The sequence below is a fragment of the Ranitomeya variabilis genome, chromosome 6 (assembly GCF_051348905.1).
Source record: "Ranitomeya variabilis isolate aRanVar5 chromosome 6, aRanVar5.hap1, whole genome shotgun sequence".
NCBI lineage: Eukaryota > Metazoa > Chordata > Amphibia > Anura > Dendrobatidae > Ranitomeya > Ranitomeya variabilis.
In genome coordinates, this window is record NC_135237.1 from 574,176,244 (window position 1) to 574,199,807 (window position 23,564).

Sequence of the window (23,564 nt, forward strand, 5' to 3'; positions counted from 1 at the left end):
GGATTGAGCCGTATACGAAAAAAGGCGGATCCGGCTTTTTACACTGAGCATGCTCAGAACCTATTGGCCTGCCCCCAGGACTATATATAAACCAATGCCATTGAGGCCCTCACTCATTTCCAGCCATACTGCTAGCCAGAGAGCCCACACCCTGCCAAGACTGAAGAACCTGAGAGCGGAGCCTGCCACAGCCAGCCAAGCCTGAGAGTGGAGCCTGCCAGAGCCACCAAGCCTGAGAGTGGAGCCTGCCACAGCCACCAAGCCTGAGAGCGGAGCCTGCCACAGCCACCACGCCTGAGAGAGGAGCCTGCCTGTAATAATTATAGGGGATAACTCAGGAGACTCTTTGCGTGGAACAAGACAACTACAGGACACAGTTTTATAAGTGGTAAAGTCTATATTATCACACGGTGATTCAAACAGGTGCAGAGAGAAACTCAAGTCCACAACACTTGGTGTAAATATAAAATGCAGCTTAGCAGTCTATAGGAAACTTCAGAGGAAAATGCAATCAAGCAGAAAGTCTATGAAGCACAATTATACTTGAGGATACTTGACACAAATAAGTCCTTGCTTAGTCCAAAACACAGATAGATATGCTTATAAGGCAGTTCAAATAATATCTTAGCTCAACCAGGAAGGTCTGGGTAATAGTCTCAGCTAGGGTTGAGCGAAACGGATCGTTCATTTTCATAAGTCGCCGACTTTTGGCAAAGTCGGCGTCTCATGAAACCCGACCCGATCCCTGTGTGGGGTCGGCCATGCGGTATGCGACTTTCGCGCCAAAGTCGCGTTTCAATGACGCTAAAAGCGCCATTTCTCAGCCAATGAAGGTGGACGCAGAGTGTGGGCAGCGTGATGACATAGGTCCTGGTCCCCACCATCTTAGAGAAGGGCATTGCAGTGATTGGCTTGCTTTCTGCGGCGTCACAGGGGCTATAAAGGGGCGTTCCCGCCGACCGCCATCTTACTGCTGCTGATCTGAGCGTAGGGAGAGGTGCCGCTTCTTCAGAAGCAGGGATAGTGTTAGGCAGGGTACATTCACCCCCAAACCTCTTGTGCTGTAGCGATTTCGACTGTCCAACACCACTTTTTTTTGCAGGGACAGTGGAAGCTACATTTTTTTTTACCTCAGCGCTGTAGCTCATTGGGCTGCCCTAGAAGGCTCCCTGATAGCTGCGTTGCTGTGTGTGTACGCCGCTGTGCAAACCAACTGCTTTTTTCAAAGCACAAATCCTGTTCCTCCCTCTCTGCACAGCTATCTTGTTTGTTTGTCCACACTTTTGTGCGCAGCAGTCCTTTTTATAGCTGCCTGCCATACTTTTTTGAGATTACTGCAGGGAGATAAAGATTGGCAAGTCTGCCTCTGTGCCATTGCTGTGTGTGGCATCTGTCTCTCATTGTGTGCCACCGAAAACCAGTGTGTAATACTTGGACATTTTTATTTTTTTTTAAATTCTCCCTGAAAAAAAAAAAAAAAAAAATAGTGGGAGATTAAGATTGGCATTTCTGCTTGAGTGCCGGTCCTGTGTGTGCCATGTGTCTCAAATTATTGGGGCACAGAAAACCTAGTGTGTAACATTGGGCCTGATTTTCCTTTCAGTGTCAGGCACCTATAAAGGTATATATAAATCCTACAGAAGTTTGAGTTCACCTTATAAGTTGTTTTACAGTAACAAATACCGTTACTTTGGTTACGTTTTGCAAACAATGAGGAAGTCTAGTGGAAGAGGTCGTGGCCGTGGGCGGTCATTATCAGCTGGTAATGATGGTAGCGGTGGTGGAGCATCAGGTGGTCGTGGTAAAAGCAGTACAGCACCTAAGTCTCGAGTTGTTGAGCCAGGTTCGTCGTCTGGCTACACAAGGCCTCGAACGCTCCCTTTTCTGGGAGTAGGAAAACCACTTTTGAAGCCGGAGCAGGAGGAACAAGTATTGGCTTTCATAGCTGACTCTGCCTCTAGCTCTTTCGCCTCCTCCTCGGAAAGTGCCAAATGTCAGAGCAGTGCATCGTCAGTGGATGCTCCCGGTCAGGAACAAGTCGCTTCCTTGTGTCCTTCACCCAGAACAACAGTGAAAGATGCGTCAGGAGACACAACAGGTTACTCCATGGAGCTCTTTACACATACCGTTCCTGGGTTAGACAGTGAAACAGTTAACAGGCCATGCCCATTAGAAGTTGAATCGGACATTGAGTGCACAGATGCACAGCCACATTACTATGCTGTTCCTTTGACTCAGACCAGAACATTGCCCTCGCAGTGTACTGAGGCAGAATCAAACCCAGCGGAGACTATGGTGCCCCGTCACGAACGCTATACCACCGGCTTACACGGTGACACAGACGAAGTTGCACACGACATAGAAGAGGAGGTCATAGATGACCCAGTTGTTGACCCCGATTGGCAGCCATTGGGGGAACAGGGTGCAGGCGGCAGTAGTTCTGAAGCGGAGGAGGAGGAGCCACAGCAGGCATCAACATCACAACAGGTTCCATCTGCCGGGCCCGTATCTGGCCAAAAACGCTTGGCAAAACCAAAACCTGTTGGAGGACAGCGTGGCCATCCGGTTAAAGAAGCTCAGTCTGCAATGCCTGAAAAGGTATCCGATAGTAGAAAGAGTGCAGTCTGGCATTTTTTTAAACATCCAAATGATCAGCGCAAAGTCATCTGTCAAAAATGTTCAACTACCTTAAGCAGAGGTCAGAATCTTAAAAGTCTAAATACAAGTTGCATGCATAGACATTTATCCACCATGCATTTGCAAGCCTGGACTAACTACCAAACGTGCCTAAAGGTTGCAGCACCCTCGGCCAATGAAGCTAGTCAGCAACGCTACATCCGTTCCCTCACTGTAAACCCACCATTTCCCGCAACACCTGCAGTATCTGTGCAGCTTTTGTCTCCAGGCCAAAGCAGTCAGGGAATCACCAGGTTCGTAGTAGGAAACACTGCATGTAGGGCACCGGCAAGAATACCATCTCCAACCCTCTCTCAGTCTGCCATGTCCACCGGCACCACCGCTAGTTCCACTATCTCCAGCTCTCCAGTCCAGCTCACCCTACATGAGACTCTTGTTAGGAAAAGGAAGTACTCATCCTCGCATCCGCGTACACAGGGTTTGAAAGCCCACATTGCTAGACTAATCTCATTAGAGATGATGCCCTACCGGTTAGTTGAAAGCGAAGCTTTCAAAGCGCTGATGGACTACGCTGTACCATGCTACGAGCTACCCAGTCGACACTTCTTTTCTAGAAAAGCCATCCCAGCCCTCCAACAGCATGTTAAAGACCGCATCGTCCATGCACTCAGGCAGTCTGTGACTACAAAGGTGCACCTGACAGCAGATGCATGGACCAGTAGGCATGGCCAGGGACGTTACGTGTCCATCACAGCACACTGGGTGAATGTGGTGGATGCAGGGTCCACAGGGAACAGCAATATTGGGACAGTTCTGCCTAGCCCACGGTCAAGGAAAGAGTTGGCTGTAGGCGTTCGCCCCCCTCTCCTCCTCTTCCTCCTGCAGAAGCGAGAGCTCGTCCACAGACCGCAGTCGCACATCCACTCCATCCGCAGCTGCCACTGTTGCACACCAGGTGTGCCATTATGGGACAGCTAGTGGCAAGCGTCAGCAGGCTGTATTGGCAATGAAGTGTTTGGGCGACAACAGACCAACCGCGGAAGTTCTGCCAGAGTTCTTGCAGAAAGAAACTCAGTCATGGCTGGGCACTGTACATCTTGAGGCAGGCAAGGTAGTGAGTGATAACGGAAGGAATTTCATGGCTGCCATAGCCCTTTCCCAACTGAAACACATTCCTTGCCTGGCTCACACCTTAAACCTGGTGGTGCAGTGCTTCCTGAAAAGTTATCCGGGGTTACCCGACCTGCTCCTCAAAGTGCGCAGACTTTGCTCGCATATCCGCCGTTCGCCCGTACACTCCAGCCGTATGCAGAACTATCAGCGGTCTTTGAACCTTCCCCAGCATCGCCCAATCATCGACGTTGCAACAAGGTGGAACTCCACACAGCACATGCTTCAGAGATTGTGCGAACAGAGGCGTGCTGTTATGTTTTTGTGGGAGGATACACATACACGGGCAGGCAGTTGGATGGCAGACATGGAGTTGTCAGGTGTGCAGTGGTCGAAGCTACAAGACCTGTGTCAAGTCCTTCAGTGTTTTGAGGAATGCACACGGCTGGTTAGTGCAGACAACGCCATAGTAAGCATGAGCATCCCCCTAATGCGTCTGCTGATGCAAAGTTTGACGCACATAAAGGAGCAGGCGTCTGCAGCCGAGGAAGAGGAAAGCCTTGATGACAGTCAGCCATTGTCTGGTCAGGGCCGTGTAGAGGACGCGGTAGCGGGCGAAGAGGAGGAGGAGGCAGAGGAGGATGATGGGGATGAGTACTTTTTTTAATGAGGAAGCTTCTCCTGGGCCAACCGAAATTAGTGGCGTTGCAAGGCCGGGTTCTGTTTTTTTAAGGGAGACAAGTGACGTAGATTTGCCTGTAACTGCCCCTCAAACCAGCACAACCGCAGATTTGACAACTGGAACTTTGGCCCACATGGCGGATTATGCCTTACGTATCCTCAAAAGGGACCCACGCATTATTAAAATGATGAGCGATGACGATTACTGTTTGGCCTGCATCCTTGACCCTCGCTATAAAGACAAATTGCAAAATATTATGCCACATGAGAACCTCGAACAAATATTAGCAACCAAACAAGCTACTCTTGTAGACCGTTTGATTCAGGCATTCCCAGCACACAGCGCCGGTGATGGTTCTCACACGAGCTGCAGGGGGCTACAGGGCAGAGGTGTTAGAGGTGCACAAATCAGAAGTGGCGTTGGACAGAGGGGTTTTCTGACCAGGTTGTGGAGTGATTTCGCAATGACCGCAGACAGGACAGGTACTGCAGCATCTATTCAAAGTGACAGGAGACAACATTTGTCCAGTATGGTTACTAACTATTTTTCATCACTTATCGATGTTCTCCCTCAACCGTCATTCCCATTTGATTACTGGGCATCCAAATTAGACACCTGGCCTGAATTGGCAGAATATGCATTGCAGGAGCTTGCTTGCCCAGCAGCTAGTGTGCTATCAGAAAGAGTATTCAGTGCTGCTGGTTCAATATTAACCGAAAAAAGGACTCGTCTGGCTACCCAAAATGTGGATGATCTAACCTTCATTAAAATGAACCACTCCTGGATTTCAAATTATTTTGCCCCACTGTAACAACTCTGCTGGCATCACGTCATGGCCTCGCATCTCTCACACTATCTTACCCACTGCTCCAGGTCATGATGTGGTTTCTGTTTCTTGCCAGCTCCATGTTCTGTGTCTCTGCTCTCTGCATGCTTCATGGTTCTGTGTATAGAGGGGCGGCGCCTGAACTCTCTGGTTCTTATAGCAATCAGGTGCATCTGTCCAATCTGTTCCTGACCAATTACCAAGAGGCCTCCAGTATATAGTGCAGCTTCACCCAGTGTTCTGGGCCTGTGCAATGTGTTAGCTCAGTTAGTGTCTTGCTTCTGAGTTTGCCTGGCCTTTCTCTGAGTTACTCCCTCTCTGGAGGATTCTCTGTGTTATTTCCTTGGTCTTGTTGTCCGCCCACCAGGAGGCAGTATATCCTGGTCCCAGTGTCTTTGTCCTTGTGTCTTGTTCCATTGCCTTGTCTGTACTTAGTCTTATCTCTGTCTCCTAGTCTTTGGCTTCCTTCCCTGTTGTCTTTCCTTGTATTCTCAGTCTGCTTTCACTCCGCACTCTTGCAGCTCTGCCTGCTCTGAACCTTTGTTACTTTACCTCGGCTCCTCTCTTCTGCGTTTCTGCTCCTTTCTACTCAGCTTATCTTCTGCTGTTGCAGTTATCCCTTGCTGCAACTTCTCTCCACATTCTTTGTGGCTCTGCTCAGCTTTGCTGCAGTGACCCCTCCCGCAGCATCTCTCCGCTCCTTGCGGTTCTACCTAGCTCCGCTTCTTGCGGTTCTACCTGGCTCCGCTCCTTGCGGTTCTACCTGGCTCCGCTCCTTGCGGTTCTACCTGGCTCCGCTCCTTGCGGTTCTACCTGGCTCCGCTCCTTGCGGTTCTACCTGGCTCCGCTCCTTGCGGTTCTACCTGGCTCCGCTCCTTGCGGTTCTACCTGGCTCCGCTCCTTGCGGTTCTACCTGGCTCCGCTCCTTGCGGTTCTACCTGGCTCCGCTCCTTGCGGTTCTACCTGGCTCCGCTCCTTGCGGTTCTACCTGGCTCCGCTCTTTGCGATTCTACTTCTCCTGCACTTGGCTCCGCCGCCAGCTCTTGGCTCCGCCTCCTGCCTGTCTGCACTTGGCTCCGCCTCCAGCTCTTGGCTCCGCCTCCTGCGGTTTTGCACTTGGCTCCACCTCCAGCTCTTGGCTCCACCTCCTGCAGTTTTGCACTTGGCTCCGCCTCCTGCTCTTGGCTCCGCCTCCTGCATTTCTGTTCTTGGCTCTAGCTCCTGTGCTTTCGCTCTGCATCCGCTCTTGCGGTCTTTATCTACTTATTCCTAGGTCCTCGTGTCTGAACAGGTTCTTACCCGTTCTACATACCTGCCTGCAGACCGGTCCCTACCGGTTCTTCCAGTGTACCAGTCTTGTCCACCAGTCCTGCCAGAGAGCCAGCCGTGCCCGCCTGCCTACCAGAGAGCCAGCCGTGCCCGCCTGCCTGACAGTGTTCCTGTTGTACCCGTCTGCCTGCCTATGTGCCAGCCGTGCCCGCTTGCTTGTCTATGTTCCGTTCCCCGGTGGGATCAGCAGCCACAACCAGACTCCACCCTGGAGTGGTACCTGGTAGCTTCCTATTGCACAAGTCTGACCTCACCATCAGAGGCTCCAGCGAACACCTAGGAAGCTACTTAGTTACGCCCCTTCCAGGGAGGTTTGGTCTGTGGTCCAGTGGGGCCACTCCCCCGCACGCCCGCGCCAACCAGTCTGGGCGCGAGCATGACACCCACCTTTCCCGGCTGACACCTAGCTTTCCTATAAAAAGGTCTTGCTTGTGGACTGGTCTTACTGAGTGTTCCAATCTCTTAATTTGCAGCAGCTGTTTGTCCAGCATACGACATGTTTACACCTCCCTCACTGGGAAAACTCCCCCCACGGGGCCGTGGTCTCGCCACTTGGCGCAAGCACCCGTTAAGAGTGCCGTTTGTCTGAAGAGGTGGGTGTGCCCGCTTTTGGTCGACGGCACAGCCACTGGGTCCCTCATAGTACAATAAAGTGTCTCTGGCGGTGGTGGCGCGCACCCAACGTCAGACACACCGTTGTAACATGAGGGGCCCTGGGACGGTACCGCCGGCCACAAGACAGTTCACCCCCCCAGCTCAAACTGTGCTCTACCACGTGCAAAATTATGTCTCACAGCTCCACCAATGTTTAGTCTATGCGCTGACATCATTCAATGCCTGGCACTGACAATACCAATTTGTTGACATCTATGATGCTAGTTAAAGTAGTCTGGGTCAGTGTCCTATATTGGCACCAGTAAATACTTACTGCCAAATTACTATGTCAGAAACTCAGCAGATGAGCCCACCCCTGTACCTAAGTATGCCACACTTTTTTTTTTTTGTTGTTGTTTTGCGAGACATTAACATCTATTTATTTTTTGTGAGTACTAACTGTGTCAGACACTCCTTGCAATCGTCCTCCGCTGACCACAACAATGCTGCCTGTGTACCCCTGTGAGATAACTCTAAGTGCCTTGAGCCTATTTTTAGTTATTTTAGGCCTAGTAAGCCTGTCTGCGGTCCCTCCTTGCAATCCTCCTCCGCTGACCACAATGCTGCCTGTGTATCCATATAACCGATTTAAAACTGCCTTGAGCCTATTTTTAGTTATTTTAGGCCTAGTAAGCCTGTCTGCGGTCCCTCCTTGCAATCCTCCTCCGCTGACCACACCAATGCTGCCCGTGTACCCCTGGAACCTATTTAAAAAGTTCATAGAGCCTATTTATATATTTTATTTAATATTAATAAAGCCATGATGGACTACGCTGTACCACGCTACAAGCTAACCAGTCGACACTTCCTTTTGCGAGAAAAGCCATCCAAACCCTCCACCAGCATGTAAAAGACCGCATTGTCCATGCACTCTGGCAATCTGTGAGTACAAAGGTGCACCTGACAACAGACGCATGGACCTGTAGGCATGGCCACGGAAGGTTACGTGTCCATTACGGCGCAATGGGTTAATGTGGTGGATGCATGGTCCACAGGGGACAGCCTACTAAGTCTGTCTGCAGTCCCTAATTCAAATTGTCCTCCACTGTATAAATCTGAGCTTCAACCTTTAGGCTTTCGGCCTATAGTATCAGATATTAAACTGCATTTGGCCTTCAACGTTGGTTACGGCCTACTAACGGTGTCTGCCGCTCCCTGGTGTTGTCCTCCTCCTGCGTGTTCTCCTCCTCCTTGGTGTTCTCCTCCACTGTCTAAATCTGAGCTTCAACCTTCTGGCTCTCATTAAGTGCTGTTTTTTAAAAAATTGGTGGTTAGGGCCTACTAACGGTGTCTGCCGCTCCCTGGTGTTGTCCTCCACTGTATAAAGCTGAGCTTCAGTCTTTAGGCTTTTGGCCTATAGTAGCAGATATTAACCCCTTCACCCCCGGAGCTTTTTCCGTTTTTCCGTTTTCGTTTTTCGCTCCCCTCCTTCCCAGAGCCATAACTTTTTTATTTTTCCGTCAATTTGGCCATGTGAGGGCTTATTTTTTGCGGGACGAGTTGTACTTTTGAACGACATCATTGGTTCTAGCATGTCGTGTACTAGAAAACGGGAAAAAAATTCCAAGTGCAGTGAAATTGCAAAAAAAGTGCAATCCCACACTTGTTTTTTGCTTGCCTATTTTGCTAAGTTCACTAAATGCTAAAACTGACCTGCCATTATGATTCTCCAGGTCACTACGAGTTCATAGACACCTAACATGACTAGGTTATTTTTCACCTAAGTGGTGAAAAAAAATTCCAAACTTTGCAAAAAACAAAACAAAACAAAATTGCGCCATTTTCCGATACTCGTAGCGTCTCCATTTTTCGTGATCTGGGGTCAGGTGAGGGCTTATTTTTTGCGTGCCGAGCTGGCGTTTTTAATGATAGCATTTTGGTGTAGATACGTTCTTTTGATCGCCCGTTATTGCATTTTAATGCAATGTCGTGGCGACCAAAAAACCGTAAATCTGGCATTTCGAATTTTTTTCTCATTACGCCATTTAGCGATCAGGTTAATGCTTTTTTTTAATTGATAGATCGGGCGATTCTGAACGCGGCGATACCAAATATGTGTAGGTTTTTGGTTTTTTTTATTGATTTATTTTGATTGGGGCGAAAGGGGGGTGATTTAAACTTTTATGTTTTTTTTATTTTTTTCACATTTTTAAAAACTTTTTTTTTTTTACTTTTGCCATGCTTCTATAGCCTCCATGGGAGGCTAGAAGCAGGCACAGCCCGATCGGCTCTGCTACATAACAGCGATCATCAGATCGCTGTTATGTAGCTAAAATGCAGGTGTGCTGTGAGCGCCGACCACAGGGGGGCGCTCACAGCCACCGGCAATCAGTAACCATAGAGGTCTCAAGGACCTCTATGGTTACAATGGAGGAGCATCGCCGACCCCCGATCATGTGACAGGGGTCGGCGATGCGCTCATATCCGGCCGCACGGCCGGATGCGGTAGTTAAATGCCGCTGTCTGCGTTTGACAGCGGCATTAACTAGTTAATAGCGGCGGGTGATCGCGATTTCACCCGCCGCTATTGCGCGCACATGTCAGCTGTAAAAAACAGCTGACATGTCGCGACTTTGATGTGCGCTCACCGCCGGAGCGCACATCAAAGCGGGGGTCCCGACATGTGACGTACTATTCCGTCACATGTCGGGAAGGGGTTAAACTGCATTTGACCTACTAGTGTGGTTGGGCCCTTAAAACAGTGTCTGCTGCTCCTAGGTTTGCTACTCCACTGAACAAAGCAATGCCGCCTGTTTAGTCCTGTTACCAATTTTGAACTGCATTTAGCCTACTTTATTCTTTGGCCCTATATCTGTGTTTCCTCCTCATCCTGCCCATTGCCCAGCCACTGCTAGATGAGTCTGCTGGTACATTGACCTAGACCACTACATTCCCCTTATACTCTACACAGCCAGAATCTGACCCTGCTGAAAGTAAGGTTCCCCTTCCCGCATGTTATACCACCTTACACAGGGACAAAGAGGAAGGTGCAGATGAAAGTGCAGGTTCCTTCATCAGGTGGGGGGGCACACTCGTTGGCAACGTCACTGGCACAGGGCCCCTCAGAGTACGCAAAAGTGTCGCTGCTGGTGGGAGGCGCCCCCGCCGTGCAAACACACCGCTGTACTTTGAGGGGCCCTGTGCCAGTGCCAATGCCAATGAGTGGGCCCCCCCTGCTTGCTTAGGATCACAGCACTTGCAAACTTGACATACTTACCTCTCACTGCTCCACCGCCGTGACGTAGTCCACGTTTCCTGGGCCCACTAAAACCTTGAACCAGCCCTACCCCCCACAACTTTTGCCAAATGACCCCCAATTTCCAATGCCCAACTATTATTATAAAGTTAATTAAGATTGACAAGCTTCAGAAACAAGAATGGATGTTTTTGGCATTAAAATGGGCACTGTAGGTGTTTTCCTGGCCTCCACTCACTGCCGACTATGCTTCCCCATTGACTTGCATTGGGTTTCGTGTTTCGGTCGATCCCCGACTTTTAGCGATAATCGGCCGACTGCACTCGACTCGACTTTGGACAAAGTCGGGTTTCGCAAAACCTGACTCGATCTTAAAAAAATGAAAGTCGCTCAACCCTAGTCTCAGCCAGCCAAGCCATACCAGTGCAGCCATGTCTTCTTCTGAGAGCTCTCCCTTCCGTCGGCAGCGCACTGAGGTAAATATATATGTATTTTACATAATTTTGCTCTCTCTCGCTCTCTCCCTCTCTCTCTTTTGTGTGTATATGTGTGTGTGTGTGTGTGTGTGTGTGTGTGTATATATTAATGAATTTTGCCATTTTTCTTCTTTGTAGGAAGCTGCTGAAGCAGCTGCCGCAGTCCAAGAGGTGCTCCCAGATGAAGATCGAAGGGGTGGAGAAAGACCTGGAGCGGGATCACAATTGGTATGTTTTTTTCATGTATCGCGGAACCACAACCTAAAACACTACACATAACACAAGATACTTACAGACAGAACACAACACATACAAACTGATACATTCAGACATCACACAACACATACAAAATGATCATTATAGATATCACATGGCACACAACATATAAAGAGGCTACATACAAGCACATAATTGTTATGTTTTTTTTCTTCTAGAGTTCGGATTCTGGTGCTCAATCCAGAGGTCCTCCCAGTGGCTCCCAGGGTCGTCGGCGTGAGAGTCATGGCGGCCGTCGTCGTGTAAGCATATATGTTTTTCTTTTTTGTTTTTTTTTTAGGTTTTCTATGTTAACAATTTTGTTTTAATTTTGTTTCCCTTTTTTTTTTAACAGGCTTCACAGCGTGCTCCTGATTCTGACGGTGAGGAGGTCAGCCTCGATATTGACCTCCTCATCGATCTTGTCTGAGACAAGGAGCTGCTGTGGAACATGGGTGACCGCCGCCATGCTGATATCACAGTGACCCGTCGACTCTGGGAGCAAATCTGCCAAGAGCTTATAGCGAAGTGGGAGGACCTCGATGTTGGGGTCCAGAATCAAGAACGTAAGTATCCACAGTTCAGTTTTGTTGATGCATTCTAAGTATTGTTTCTAACCAATTTTTGGGTTTCACCTTTTTTAACAGGTGAGAGGATTGTGAAAAGGTGACGGTCGATCAGGGATCGCTTTAAGAAGGAGTTCAACAAAGAGATACGGGCCCCGAGTGGATCTGGAGGACACAGGAGCATATACAAGTATGCCCAAGCCCTGTCGTTCCTCAGGTCAACGATGGTGACACGAAGGTAAATATTACCCACCACATGTACTAACCAATGTTTAACATGTCTAAACCTCTTATGCTCTTTCAGCCAGGGCCATGCAATGACAGTATATTAATTGCTTGTTTTTCTCTTTTGTTCCACAGCACCGTCGGGAGCACTCGGGAGCCTGCAGCACAGTTGAACCCTTCTGGGGTGATCCCTCAGGAGGCCGCCACCGAGGGACACTTTGACAGTGACGACCACTCTGCACCTTCCCACTCTGCACCTTCCCACACATCGGATCCCTCTGTCCCATCCACGAGCGCTGGAGCATCCTGGCCGGTTCCATTGCATGTATCTGCTGGTGAAGATATAGCATTTTCTGTACCCCACCCCTCTGCTGCTGCCACCTCTAGTACACCTGTAGCATCGGGGCGTCTTCGGCAGAGGGGTCAGGTACAGTTATGCGCCCGAGTTCTTACACCTGAACGCATCATTCCAGAACTGTCTGAAAGATTTGTCCGAGCAAATGGCTGCAGGTTTTAATTTAATAAATAAAAATATACTCGAGATGCATACACTTCTGTTAACGATGCGTTCAGAGGCAAGACAGTCAACGAAAAACACTTTTTTCCAGTCAGTACTTGAGCAAATGGAGACGCTATCTGCTTCTCAGCAGATGCAAGTAATGGAATCCTGCCAGTCTACTCTAGCGCTCATTGCCTCAAGAGCAGAGACTCTTGCCACCCATGCTGCATGTGCCCCCCCTTCCTCCACTGTCCATCACTACAGCCACTACCATCCTCCTGACCCGTACCACCAACCTGCCCGTGCCCCATCCCAACCTCACCATCACGCACATCGTTCCCATGCCCCTTTCCACCAATATGATGATCCCGACCCATACCACTTCTCATCTACTTCATCTGCACCTCCTCTCCCTGGCCACTACCACCAGCCTGTTTCACCTCCTTCCCAACCCTCTTCTCCACCCATCACTGCTTCTGCCTCCGAATCCACCCAAAACATCACCTACACCCCTCCATCCTATCAAATTCCTAACCCCAATCCCACTTTCCTGTCCATCCGTTCAATTGCCATCTCCACTCCTTCACCACTACCTATTGATCCTTCCCCACCACCAACACATTGCTCTCTCCACACTCCCACTGTCGAAGTGTCCCTATCCGACAGCCCCTCCAGCACTATCTCCACTCTGACTTATTCAAATCTATAGAGTTTTGTGTTCAGAAAAATTAAGTTTATTTTTGTGTTGCTAAATAACAGTTTATTTTTGTTTGAAATTTTTTTTAATAAAACTGTTGTTTAAAGCTGTCTTGTATTTTCTTTATAAGGTATAGATAACACTTTGGTTAAACAAGGTTTATTGGTCAGAGGTAAAATACTTTGGGTACAACCCAAACAGGTACACAACTTGGGTAAAAGGTAAAATCAAACAGGTACACTACTTTGGTAAAAGGTAAAACCAAACAGGTACGCAACTTGGGTAAAAGGTAAAATACTTGTTACTAGGAAAAAGACAAATTGTTCAAACTCTCTCATCCTGCCAGTCTATTCTTCCTTCGGGTGAAATAAAATATTCGGCAAATTGATCCCGAATTCGGGAAACAGTCACAGAACTTCTATACGTTATGTTGGTATAATCAGCCAAGGTGGTTTTTTGAGATTGGTCCTCAATGGAAATCTGTTCCTTGGATAGCACATAATTGTGTAGGACAACACACGCTTTCACTACCTCATCCACAGTGTCTGTCTTCAAGTTAATGGATGTCAGGAGAACTCTCCATTTGGCGGTTAGGATGCCAAACGCACACTCCACCATTCTCCGTGCACGTGTGAGTTGGTAGTTGAAAATTCTTTTAGTATTGTTTAAACCAAGGCTGGAGTAGGGTTTCAAAAGATGTTCTGAAAGCTGAAAGCCTTCATCCCCAACACAAACAAAAGGCATTGGTGGCTCAGAGGTTTGAGGCAGCGGCCTCGGGGGGGGTGGGGGGGGGGTGAGTTGAAGGGTTTTTCCATACAAATGCCACCCCATAGAAGACAGTTTGAAAACTTGCGAATCATTAGAGCGGCCATATGCCCCAATATCCACCGCTACAAATTTGTAATCCGCATCGGCGATGGCCATCAGCCATCATTAGTTAAAATATTCGGATCCAGAACCAGCCGGTTTCACGATACGGATGTGTTTTCCGTCCACCGCGCCCAAGCAATTGGGAAACTGACACACTTCCTGGAATCTGTCTGCTACTTCCAACCAAGTCTGCATTGTGGGATGTGGAATAAAATCATTGTGCAGAGAGTCCCACAGTGCACGGCAAGTGTGTCTCACTATTCCTGATATGGTTGAAATGCCCAGTCTGAACTGGAAATGTAGTGAAGACAGGGATTCTCCAGTTGCTAGGAATCTGTGAAATTACTACAAATTCAAAATATCAATCAATGAAAGTGCGCTACAAGAGTACATCTAAAAAGAATGCTTACCGAAGAGTGACCATCAGACGCTCAGCCGGTGTAATGGAGAATCTGCAATATGTATCACTCCTTCTTATTAGATGTTCAACCTGCTCCACCAATACATCAAAGTTCTCCGCTTTCATCCGCATATAGCTGAAAAACTTCTCTGGCTCTCCTCGTAGCTCCATGTATAAAGTGGAAAAGACTCCCTGCGTCATTCTCTGTGCCGTGAAGGGGTGGATCCACAAACGGCATCGGCGCTGACGCATGATGCGTTGTCTCTCTCGCTCCTTCTAAAGAACAATTGTTTTCAATCGATTTGCCTCCAAGATGAAATCCATGTTGTTCTGCAGAATGTTCACAATAATGCCGTCCATCTTGCTCTGTAACTACTCCTCTCAAACCTGTCACTGATGGGCTGTAGGAACACTGTATATATAGTTTTCAGGGGGCCAATCACATTTTTAGCATGTCAGAGGGCGTTTCTAAAAACCGGATCCGTCAAAAACTAGAATGAAAACCGGATGAAACGGATGCCAACCGGATCCGTCCCATACGGTTTTCACACAATAAGCCGGATCCGGAGCTGCGGCACGACGCCGGATTCGGCATGCGGCGAAAAACCTGATGTGTGAAAGTAGCCTAAGAAAAAAGGACCCAAGGGTTCCCCTGACACTTACAGAATAGTTCATGACTTATGATGTTACAGTGAGTGTGACCTCAGCTGTTCCTAATAAACACACTGTACTGTCACAGATCCCAGCTACGTCAAAATGTTTCACAATCACTGATTTGGCAAATGCATTCCTCACCTCATCCACTGATTGTACTATTACAGTACATGGATGACCTCCTGCTCTGCTGTGCGGACCAGATGCCCTTGTTGTGGTTTTTGGCAGGAAAGGGTTGCAAAGTCTCACGAGACAAACTACAGTATTGCAAACAAAAGGTGACATTTTTAGGCCACAATATTGCTTTGCTAAAGGTATAAGACTCCTGATTAAAGAAAGAAAACAGGCAGTGCTGAAACAACAGCATAGAGGGAAACAGAGACTGATAGCTTTGTCTCAGCACAATTAGACCCAGTGATTAGAGGGTCTCCTACGTGTGTCCATGCTGTAAGAGCTGCTGTATTACTGCTAGGCCTGTGAGCTCACACTGACTTTTCCTTTGACAATTTACACCCCACATGACATTATTGCCATACTCACACAAGTTCAACCAAAACCCAGCCACTCATCTGCCTGTGGATTCAGAAAAGGGGGAATTGGTGGCGGTGTTGGCAGGTGAAGAAGAGTACTTTGACATGACGCATGAACATGACTGCATATGAACTGATGAGTCAGGAGACAATGGGTTTTACATATGTTTATGGAAAAAACTGTTCCTTATGCATATTCTGAGGTTTTTATCTTTTTTTTAAGAAGGCTCCAGATATCACCAGGATGGGCGATTCTACACTGGATATGCAGTAGTATCCTCACATGAGGTAATCCGAGCTGAACCACTCCCTCCTCACATGAGGTAATCCGAGCTGAACCACTCCCTCCTCACATGAGGTAATCTGAGCTGAACCACTCCCTCCTCACATGAGGTAATCCGAGCTGAACCACTCCCTCCTCACATGAGGTAATCCGAGCTGAACCACTCCCTCCTCACATGAGGTAATCCGAGCTGAACCACTCCCACCTCACATGAGGTAATCCAAGCTGAACCACTCCCTCCTCACTTGTCGGTGCAGGAGGCAGAGTTGAAGTCACTCACTGAGGCGTGTAGAGCTGCTGCAGGTAAAGTCGCTAATATTTACACAGATTTGAATTATGCATGGGGAATATCCCATAATTATGGCCCTATCTGGAGAAGCAGAGCTTTTCTTACATCAGCCGGTAAGCCCATTAACAATTCAGAGCTGGTGAAACAATTAATGGAGGCATTGGTGTTACCAGTCCAGGTTGGCATCGTCAAGGCAAAAGCACACACGAACGGTGACTCTGTGGAAGAAGAGGGCAACAGAAAGGCGGATGAGGCTCCTAAAGTAGCAGCAAGACGGCCTAGGGAGCAGTGGACGGTGGCGAGGAGTCAGCGTATTCCAGCCACACTGAGCCTAGATGTCCTGAAATCCCTCCAGCTGCCCAAACAGAGAAGGAACACTGTGGAAGAATGGGAGCTGATCTGAGCTCGAATGGAGTATGGGAGAATAAGGATAAATTGTGTATACCACGGTCCCTGTTCCTAATTATGGTGCAAGAAACACATGGCTCCACTCACGCCTCAAAATGTCACATGTGTCCATGGTAGATGCCTTCTGGATCGCTCCTGGTTTCAGTTAGGCAGCCATGAAACTCCTACAGCACAACACAGGTAAAACTCCCTAAGAAAGCGACACTCAGGCCTCTCTACCCATTTCAGAGACTGCAGACTGACTACATACAGTTACCCAAGGTAGGAGTGTATGCAAATGTCCTAGTATCTGTAGATCTCTTCTCTGGTTGGCCGGAAGCCTATCCGGTAAAATGTGCAAATGCTAAAATGACTGCAGACAAACTGATGAAAGAACTGATCTGCAGGTATGGTGTCCCAGAAACCATAGAGAGCGATAGGGGCACACACTTCACGGGAGAAATAATGAGGGAAGTCATGCAGGCCCTGATAGTACAGCAAGCATTTCATGCACCATATAGACCACAAAGTAGTGGGAAAGTGGAGAGACTAAACGGGACACTTAAACTGAAAAGTCAAAGCCCATGGCACGCGCAGGAAAGAGCGGGGTAGAGTGCTTGCCTCTTGCACTCTTTTTAGTCAGACACACTCCAAATACAAGGACAGGCTTGTCTCCTTTTGAAGTCCTGTTTGGTAGTGCACCAAAGACTGGTCTGTACTTCCCACAGGTGCTACAAATGCAACGCGGTGGTATGACAGCCCATGTCAAGGCCTTGCAGGAAAGACTTAATGTGGTGCATAAACGTGTTCTCGTCCATTCCAGATCCTAATGCCAGTGCAGATGTACGTCAGCTGAATCCAGGTGATTGGATAGTCATACACAGACATGTGAGAAGGAGCCTAGATCCACGGTTTGACGGCCCGTTGTAAAGTCCAGCTGACCACATTTACCTCAGTGAAACTTGAGGGAAAGCCCACCTGGATCCATGCCAGTCACGGCAAAAAGATCTTTGCACCAGCAGAATGACTGTTCTCCTAATCACCTTGCTGGCAGTGGAAGGATTTTTACACTCTACAGAGACACTCCATAAACTTTTAAATGTTGACAGGGACAACAAACTTATTCAACACCTTGCTCTTCTTATAAAAGACGCGGAAGGACAAAAACTGCTGGACTGTTGGATCTGTACACACATCCCAGTATATGCAAGGATTATGCTGTACTTAGCCTTACCCCTGGAGCCAAGGAAGGTATTAACACCACACTGCATTTACAATGAGATTTTCTAGGCTCCTTAAGGTTCTTAATGAGACTAATACAATATAGAGACTCCTTTTTAAATCCAGCCAATTGGCTTAGCGGCCTAGCGGGATGGATTATTTTTGGTATTTTACAGACTTGCATGCAATTTTTATTGTTTTGTTTTGTTTATTGCTTTATGTAGTTGTAAAAGCGCTAATATATGCATTACATAGTTATTGAAGAGTGTATGTTTAAGGAAGGAATTTAAGGCTGTGCCATCCATAGTGTATCACAGACCCCGGATAACCACTGCTGACGGGGAAGTGAGTGTCCGCACTGAGGGTGGATGGGCGAAGCAGGTAGATCATTGGCTGACCCTGTGGCAGAGGTTATACCATTTACAAAAGGGGGAAATTGATATAGAAGGGTTAATGTTTGGACTTTAATTGCCTTTAATTGCTAGAATGTGCTTAGAATTTGTTCTTATGAGGCAGCAGTCTTGTAGTCTACGATTCAAGGATTTTATACTTCTTATCTTACATGTTTTCAATAGTCGGCAAACAGCATGTTCTGGGTACGAGGGAAATAAAGGTCAGCATGACCTGGGGTAACAAGGGGGGAGGGCTACATGAGTTACCGTACATTTGTTGTAAATGGTATAAAATACTGCCTCTTGTTTCTTATATCAGATAAAAGTGACTTTGCTCACAATCTGTGTGCATCTTCCTTTTTCTCCAAGCGCGCTTGTCAATGGAGGGGGTAATTCCACAATTTGGCCTCTTTGTTGATCTTGCATGCATGACGCCTCCTGAAGAAGCATTGTGAAACGCGCGTCGAGGCAGAAGGACGCCAGGGATCTTCCACACGACCAACATTAGGTAATATGCCATTCATTTCTTACTTTTTTGCGGCATTTAGTGCATTTAAACACTTCTGACATTGCACAAGGGACTTATTTCCCACTGAGCGTTTCCCCAGTGAAAGTCAAGCATGCTAACGTAGCTAATATTTAGTCTTAACATATGGGGTTTGATTGGGAATCCTCCCTTATGCTGGGTATTAGTGCAGTTTATGTGAATGGATCTTTGCAATGAATCATCACTGCACCTCTTCATTAGGGTTCACTTGATGTCTGGCTACCAGTTTGGAGCATCCTATGGCACTCAAGTCCCTCTATATTTGGATCTAGCACCTTTTCTTATTGTATGCATTTTAACCTGTTTGTTAAAAAAAATATCTTCAAAAAGTGTCCAAAAACTTCTACAGTATTTTGTGAGAAAATTTAGAAAATGCAAACTGTAAGAATTTGTGCACTAAACACCCATTTGTGGAAAATACAAGATCAGTTTTAGAGTCCCATCTCACTTGTGAGATAATTCATTTAGAATGTACTGTTTGTGCTTTTCATTGGCTCACATTACGATTAGTCTACCTATGGCACTGTGTCATTACTTATAGAGCACTTCTTCCTACAGCAGTCTAGTATTGTGTACTGTCATCTTTTCATTTGATCCCTTCTTTATTGGTGAAATAAAATTGTTATTTAAGGGTTTATTTACCCCTTTTTTGTTGGCTTAACATTCTAAAAATTGCTGCGTACCTTCGGGATGGTATAACCTCTGAACTTGATGTCTTCATTGACTGCATGGAAAAGAGCAGTTGGTGCCAGGTCAAGAACTCGCTGTGCTTCATGGATGACGGCGTTTGTATAAGCCAGCTGGGGCTTGTCCATGATCTAAGGGGATCGCAGGGACTTGGTCACCTCATCTATCTCCTGCTGAACTTTAGCTGTGAAACAAAAATTCAGATTATCATTAGTTATTTTGGAGCACCGATAATTCCAGAGTTCTAAATATATGGAGAGGGATTACAAAGAAAAAGCACACACAAGTGCAAAAACATGAACAAAAGGACTAGTACAGGGGAAGAGGACCCTGCCTTCACGGTCTTAACATCTGCAGGACATGGGGGAAGGACACAGAAGAACGGGGAAGGGCAGTGTTGTTAACCGGGTAGGGACGGGGCAGTGCTGCTATTACAGGCTGTAATGAGGTGACAGTGGAGTCATTGCAGGCTGAAGACCTTCCTGATGAGATGAGTCTCCAGGATTTGTCTGATGGTTCCAACTGTGGGAAAAAGTCAGTTGTGTTTGGGCTCTGGACTCCAGAGGATGACGAAGGCTCAGGAGAAGTCTTGCAGGTAATTATATGAGAAACATAGGATAGTGGAGGAGGAGAGATGGTCTTGTGAGGGGCAGGGATAATGAATGAGGAATAATGTATGAGGATATATCAGAAGATAAGATATATGAAGATGACAGATTATAGACGGCTTTGTAGGTCAACGTTAGTAGCTTAAATTGGATACGTTTGGGAATCTGGAGCCAACAAAATAATATGCAGAGAAGAAGCAAAGGAGTAGTGTGGGGAGAGATGGATTAGTCGGCAGTAGAGTTAATGATGGGCTGGATGGATGCAAGTGTGTTAGCAGGGAGGCCACAAAGTAGGCTATTGCAGTAGTCAAGGTGGGAGATGATGAGGGCATGCACTTACAATTTTATTGATTCCTAGTTGATGAAAAGGAAGATGTGTCAGGTGAGTAGTCAAAGCTGTAGGAGAAGCTATGATGTTGCATTTCTACAGCTCTTGTAGAAGTTTTATATAGTCCCTCACAAAAAAAATTAACCGGAATATACAGACGGAGCAGAATATGTTTATAATTATCTCAAGCCCCTGGTGGAGACACTACTGTCCTATGTCCGTGACATGACGGATGTCCTCCCCTGGGTTGACAGCATCTTTATGGAAAAAGGTACCTTGCTTATCCCCACAGACATTGCGACCCTATCCACTTGTATAAGCCACACACATGGCTTGGATGCGATCTGCCTGTTCTTGAGGACCTCCAACCTGGACAGCCCATCGTGTTGATTACATGTGGGGATTCCCTAGCAACCAGTTAACCCCCACATGTACTCAGGCTGGCTAGTAGCTGTAAATCATTCAGCTGCGGCGATGAAAACTAAATCTCCGAGCACTTAAAAATACTCGGGAGGACACCCGAGCGTGCTCGGGAAATCTCGAGTAACGAGTATATTCGCTCATCACTAATCATGTAACAATCACTTGTACCAAAATAAAAACAGTGGTAGTGGCAAAGATGACAAGCTCAGATTCATATCAACATACAACCATAAGTGGACTAGTATGAGGGATATTTTAGGCAAACATTGGACCATACTCAGGACAGAACCTTCCCTGGGACTCCATCTAGGTGATTTTCCATCCATGACTTCTAGGAGATCAAAAAATCCAAACTATCTCCTTGTCAAAAATCACTATGTTCCAGCTAAATCAAATCTATTTGTATCAAGGGGACCAGTGCTGGGATCATTTCCATGCGTCCGCTGTCTCGCCTGCGCCAGTGTCCTGCACTGCTCCACATTCGACTCATCGGATGGCTCCAAACATTTTCAAATTAGGCAACATATATCATGTAGCAGCAGCACTAATGTAATCTAGTATGCCAAATGTAGCTGCCCTTTTGATAAATGTTGGCCTGACATTTAGGGAGCTCGGAGTACGGGTGCGGAAGCATGCGCGAGACATTGACGCTGCCAAGACAGTGGCCGACCCCTCTGATCTCAAAACAATTCCCCACCATTTTAAGGCTTACCAAAATTGTGACCCCAAATCACTTATGGCCAGGGGCATTGATATTATCCATACTGGGATCAGAGGTGGTGATATTAAAAACTTCTAGCTCAATGTGAAACCAAATGGATAGTGACACTGGATACCATGACCCCTAAAGGTCTGAAAGAGATGCTCTTTTTTGCATCTGTCCTATACATATGTAGCACCCTGCCCATATTCGTGCTTTATCATGTTCCCATCATGCATCCCATCCCCCTCCAGATGTTCTGTGTTTCTATTCATTTTAAATTTTTTTTTTTATTTCTCACATTTTTTGATGTCCTTTATCATTTAGAGCTATGACCTTGTTGTGGTACCATCATCGGCCTTTGATGTTTCCTCTCCTGCTGTGAATCCTACTGGTGTCCATCTCTTCTTTATACAATTCGCAATGATGGGATCATGATGTTTGCTCACTTTGTAACTTTGTTCATGTATCATCACCTGTTATGTCTTGCTATTTTGCATAATTTTATATTAGCTGATGTCTCCAATTGTACTACTTGCTACCATAGAGAGATACTGCTTTATGTGGACTGCCTGTCATTCTTTCTTTCAGCTTGGAGTTGTACCTTTAGATGGAGTAATGGTGCACATCTGTGCCACTCGGTCGCCCTGTCCCTTTATGCCTCCTGCGCATAACTGAGGGCAGCGACTCATTTGCTTCCCTTGCGCATGCGCGGTGACGCTTGATGGCCGTGGTCACGTTTGCGGGAATTGGTGGGCACAGTGCGCACGCGCCATTGGAGCTACTTGATTGATCCATATGGACCATGTGACCAGTCAATTGACCGGTCACCATGGAAACAAAAAGGTCCTTTTAGTCGCCATAAACGCATTACACTTGAGAAAGCAATTTTCAACATACGAAACGCGCGTCGGGGTCCTGCCAACCAACTCTTTGACAGCCTTAATTTTCTTTACAATCGGTAAATGATGTCCTCCCCAATCTTACACGTATTGCCATTTGGCTTTATCTATCAATAGATCTGTTGGCTGGTATCAGGGCATCTCTACCTTGAGCACAACTTTTACACGTATCAAGAGTACTCGTGCCTATTTATATTCTGTAGGCTGGCATTTGTTTGTTTGTCTTTGATGCACACTGTTCACTTTTCTTGACTTTTTATGAATATTTATACAATAAAATTGTTTTTTTTTTAACCTACTTACTCCTTATTCTCCTATTTTGGAGTTGGTTTCCCCATTCTGGGACTTGTTGCAGTCGTCTGTGCAACCACTTGGCATCTAGTATGCAACTGGGTATTTTGTTTCTCAGGAGAAGCCATGATGTTACATTTCTACAGCTCTAGGTACTCAGCGTCTGGTCTACTATGAGCAGTAAGTTTTATATAGTCCATCACCAGAATATTTAACCGGAATGTATGGACTGAGCAATATATATGTATTGTTTTTTCCTCAGCCATAGCTTTATTTTTCCATCGACATTGCCATAGGACAGTTTGTGGGATGAGTTGTAGTTTTGAATGATACCATTTATTCTACCATATAATGTTCTTAAAAATAAAAAAAAAAATCTGACGGTGAAATGATGAGAAAAATGCAATTCCGCCAATGTTTTTTCGCTGTTGTTCAGTTTGTGGTAAAAATGAGCAGGAACATGATTCTCCGGGTCTTTATATTTGTGTCACCAAGTTCTGAGACTTCTGTAACTTTTTGGTAGCTTATCATCTATGAAGCTGAAGTTTTTATTGATATTAATGTGTGGTGCAGAGCTGCAGGTTAGTGACTATTACTTGTTTTTTATATTTCCTCACCCAATGATGTTAATCACACGTGGAGGGGTGGGGTGATAAAGTGTAAAGATTATAAGGGATAACTCAGGAGACTCTTTGCATGGAACAAGACAACTACAGGACACAGTTTTATAAGTGGGAAAGTCTATATTATCACGGTGAGTCAAACAGGTGCAGAGAGAAAATCAAGTCCACAACACTTGGAGTAAATATTAAATGCTGCTTAACAGTCTATAGGAAACTTCAGAGGAAAATGCAATGGATACTTGACACGAATAAGTCGTTGGTAGTCCAAACACAGATA

At 46.7% G+C, this 23,564-nt stretch overlaps 2 protein-coding genes across 4 annotated transcripts in view; both read right to left on the minus strand.

Annotated features, from left to right (window-relative positions):
* LOC143783138 (cytochrome P450 2C20-like) overlaps positions 1–23,564 on the minus strand; it is a 522,836-nt gene that overhangs the window by 312,120 nt on the left and 187,152 nt on the right. The gene's annotated exons all lie outside the window — the stretch shown is intronic.
* LOC143783140 (cytochrome P450 2K1-like) overlaps positions 1–23,564 on the minus strand; it is a 47,661-nt gene that overhangs the window by 20,681 nt on the left and 3,416 nt on the right. Inside the window, exon 2 of the mRNA XM_077271459.1 lies at positions 19,409–19,596. Coding sequence (XP_077127574.1) covers positions 19,409–19,540 — 132 coding nt within the window. The 5' untranslated portion in view covers positions 19,541–19,596. The remainder of the gene's footprint in view (positions 1–19,408; positions 19,597–23,564) is intronic.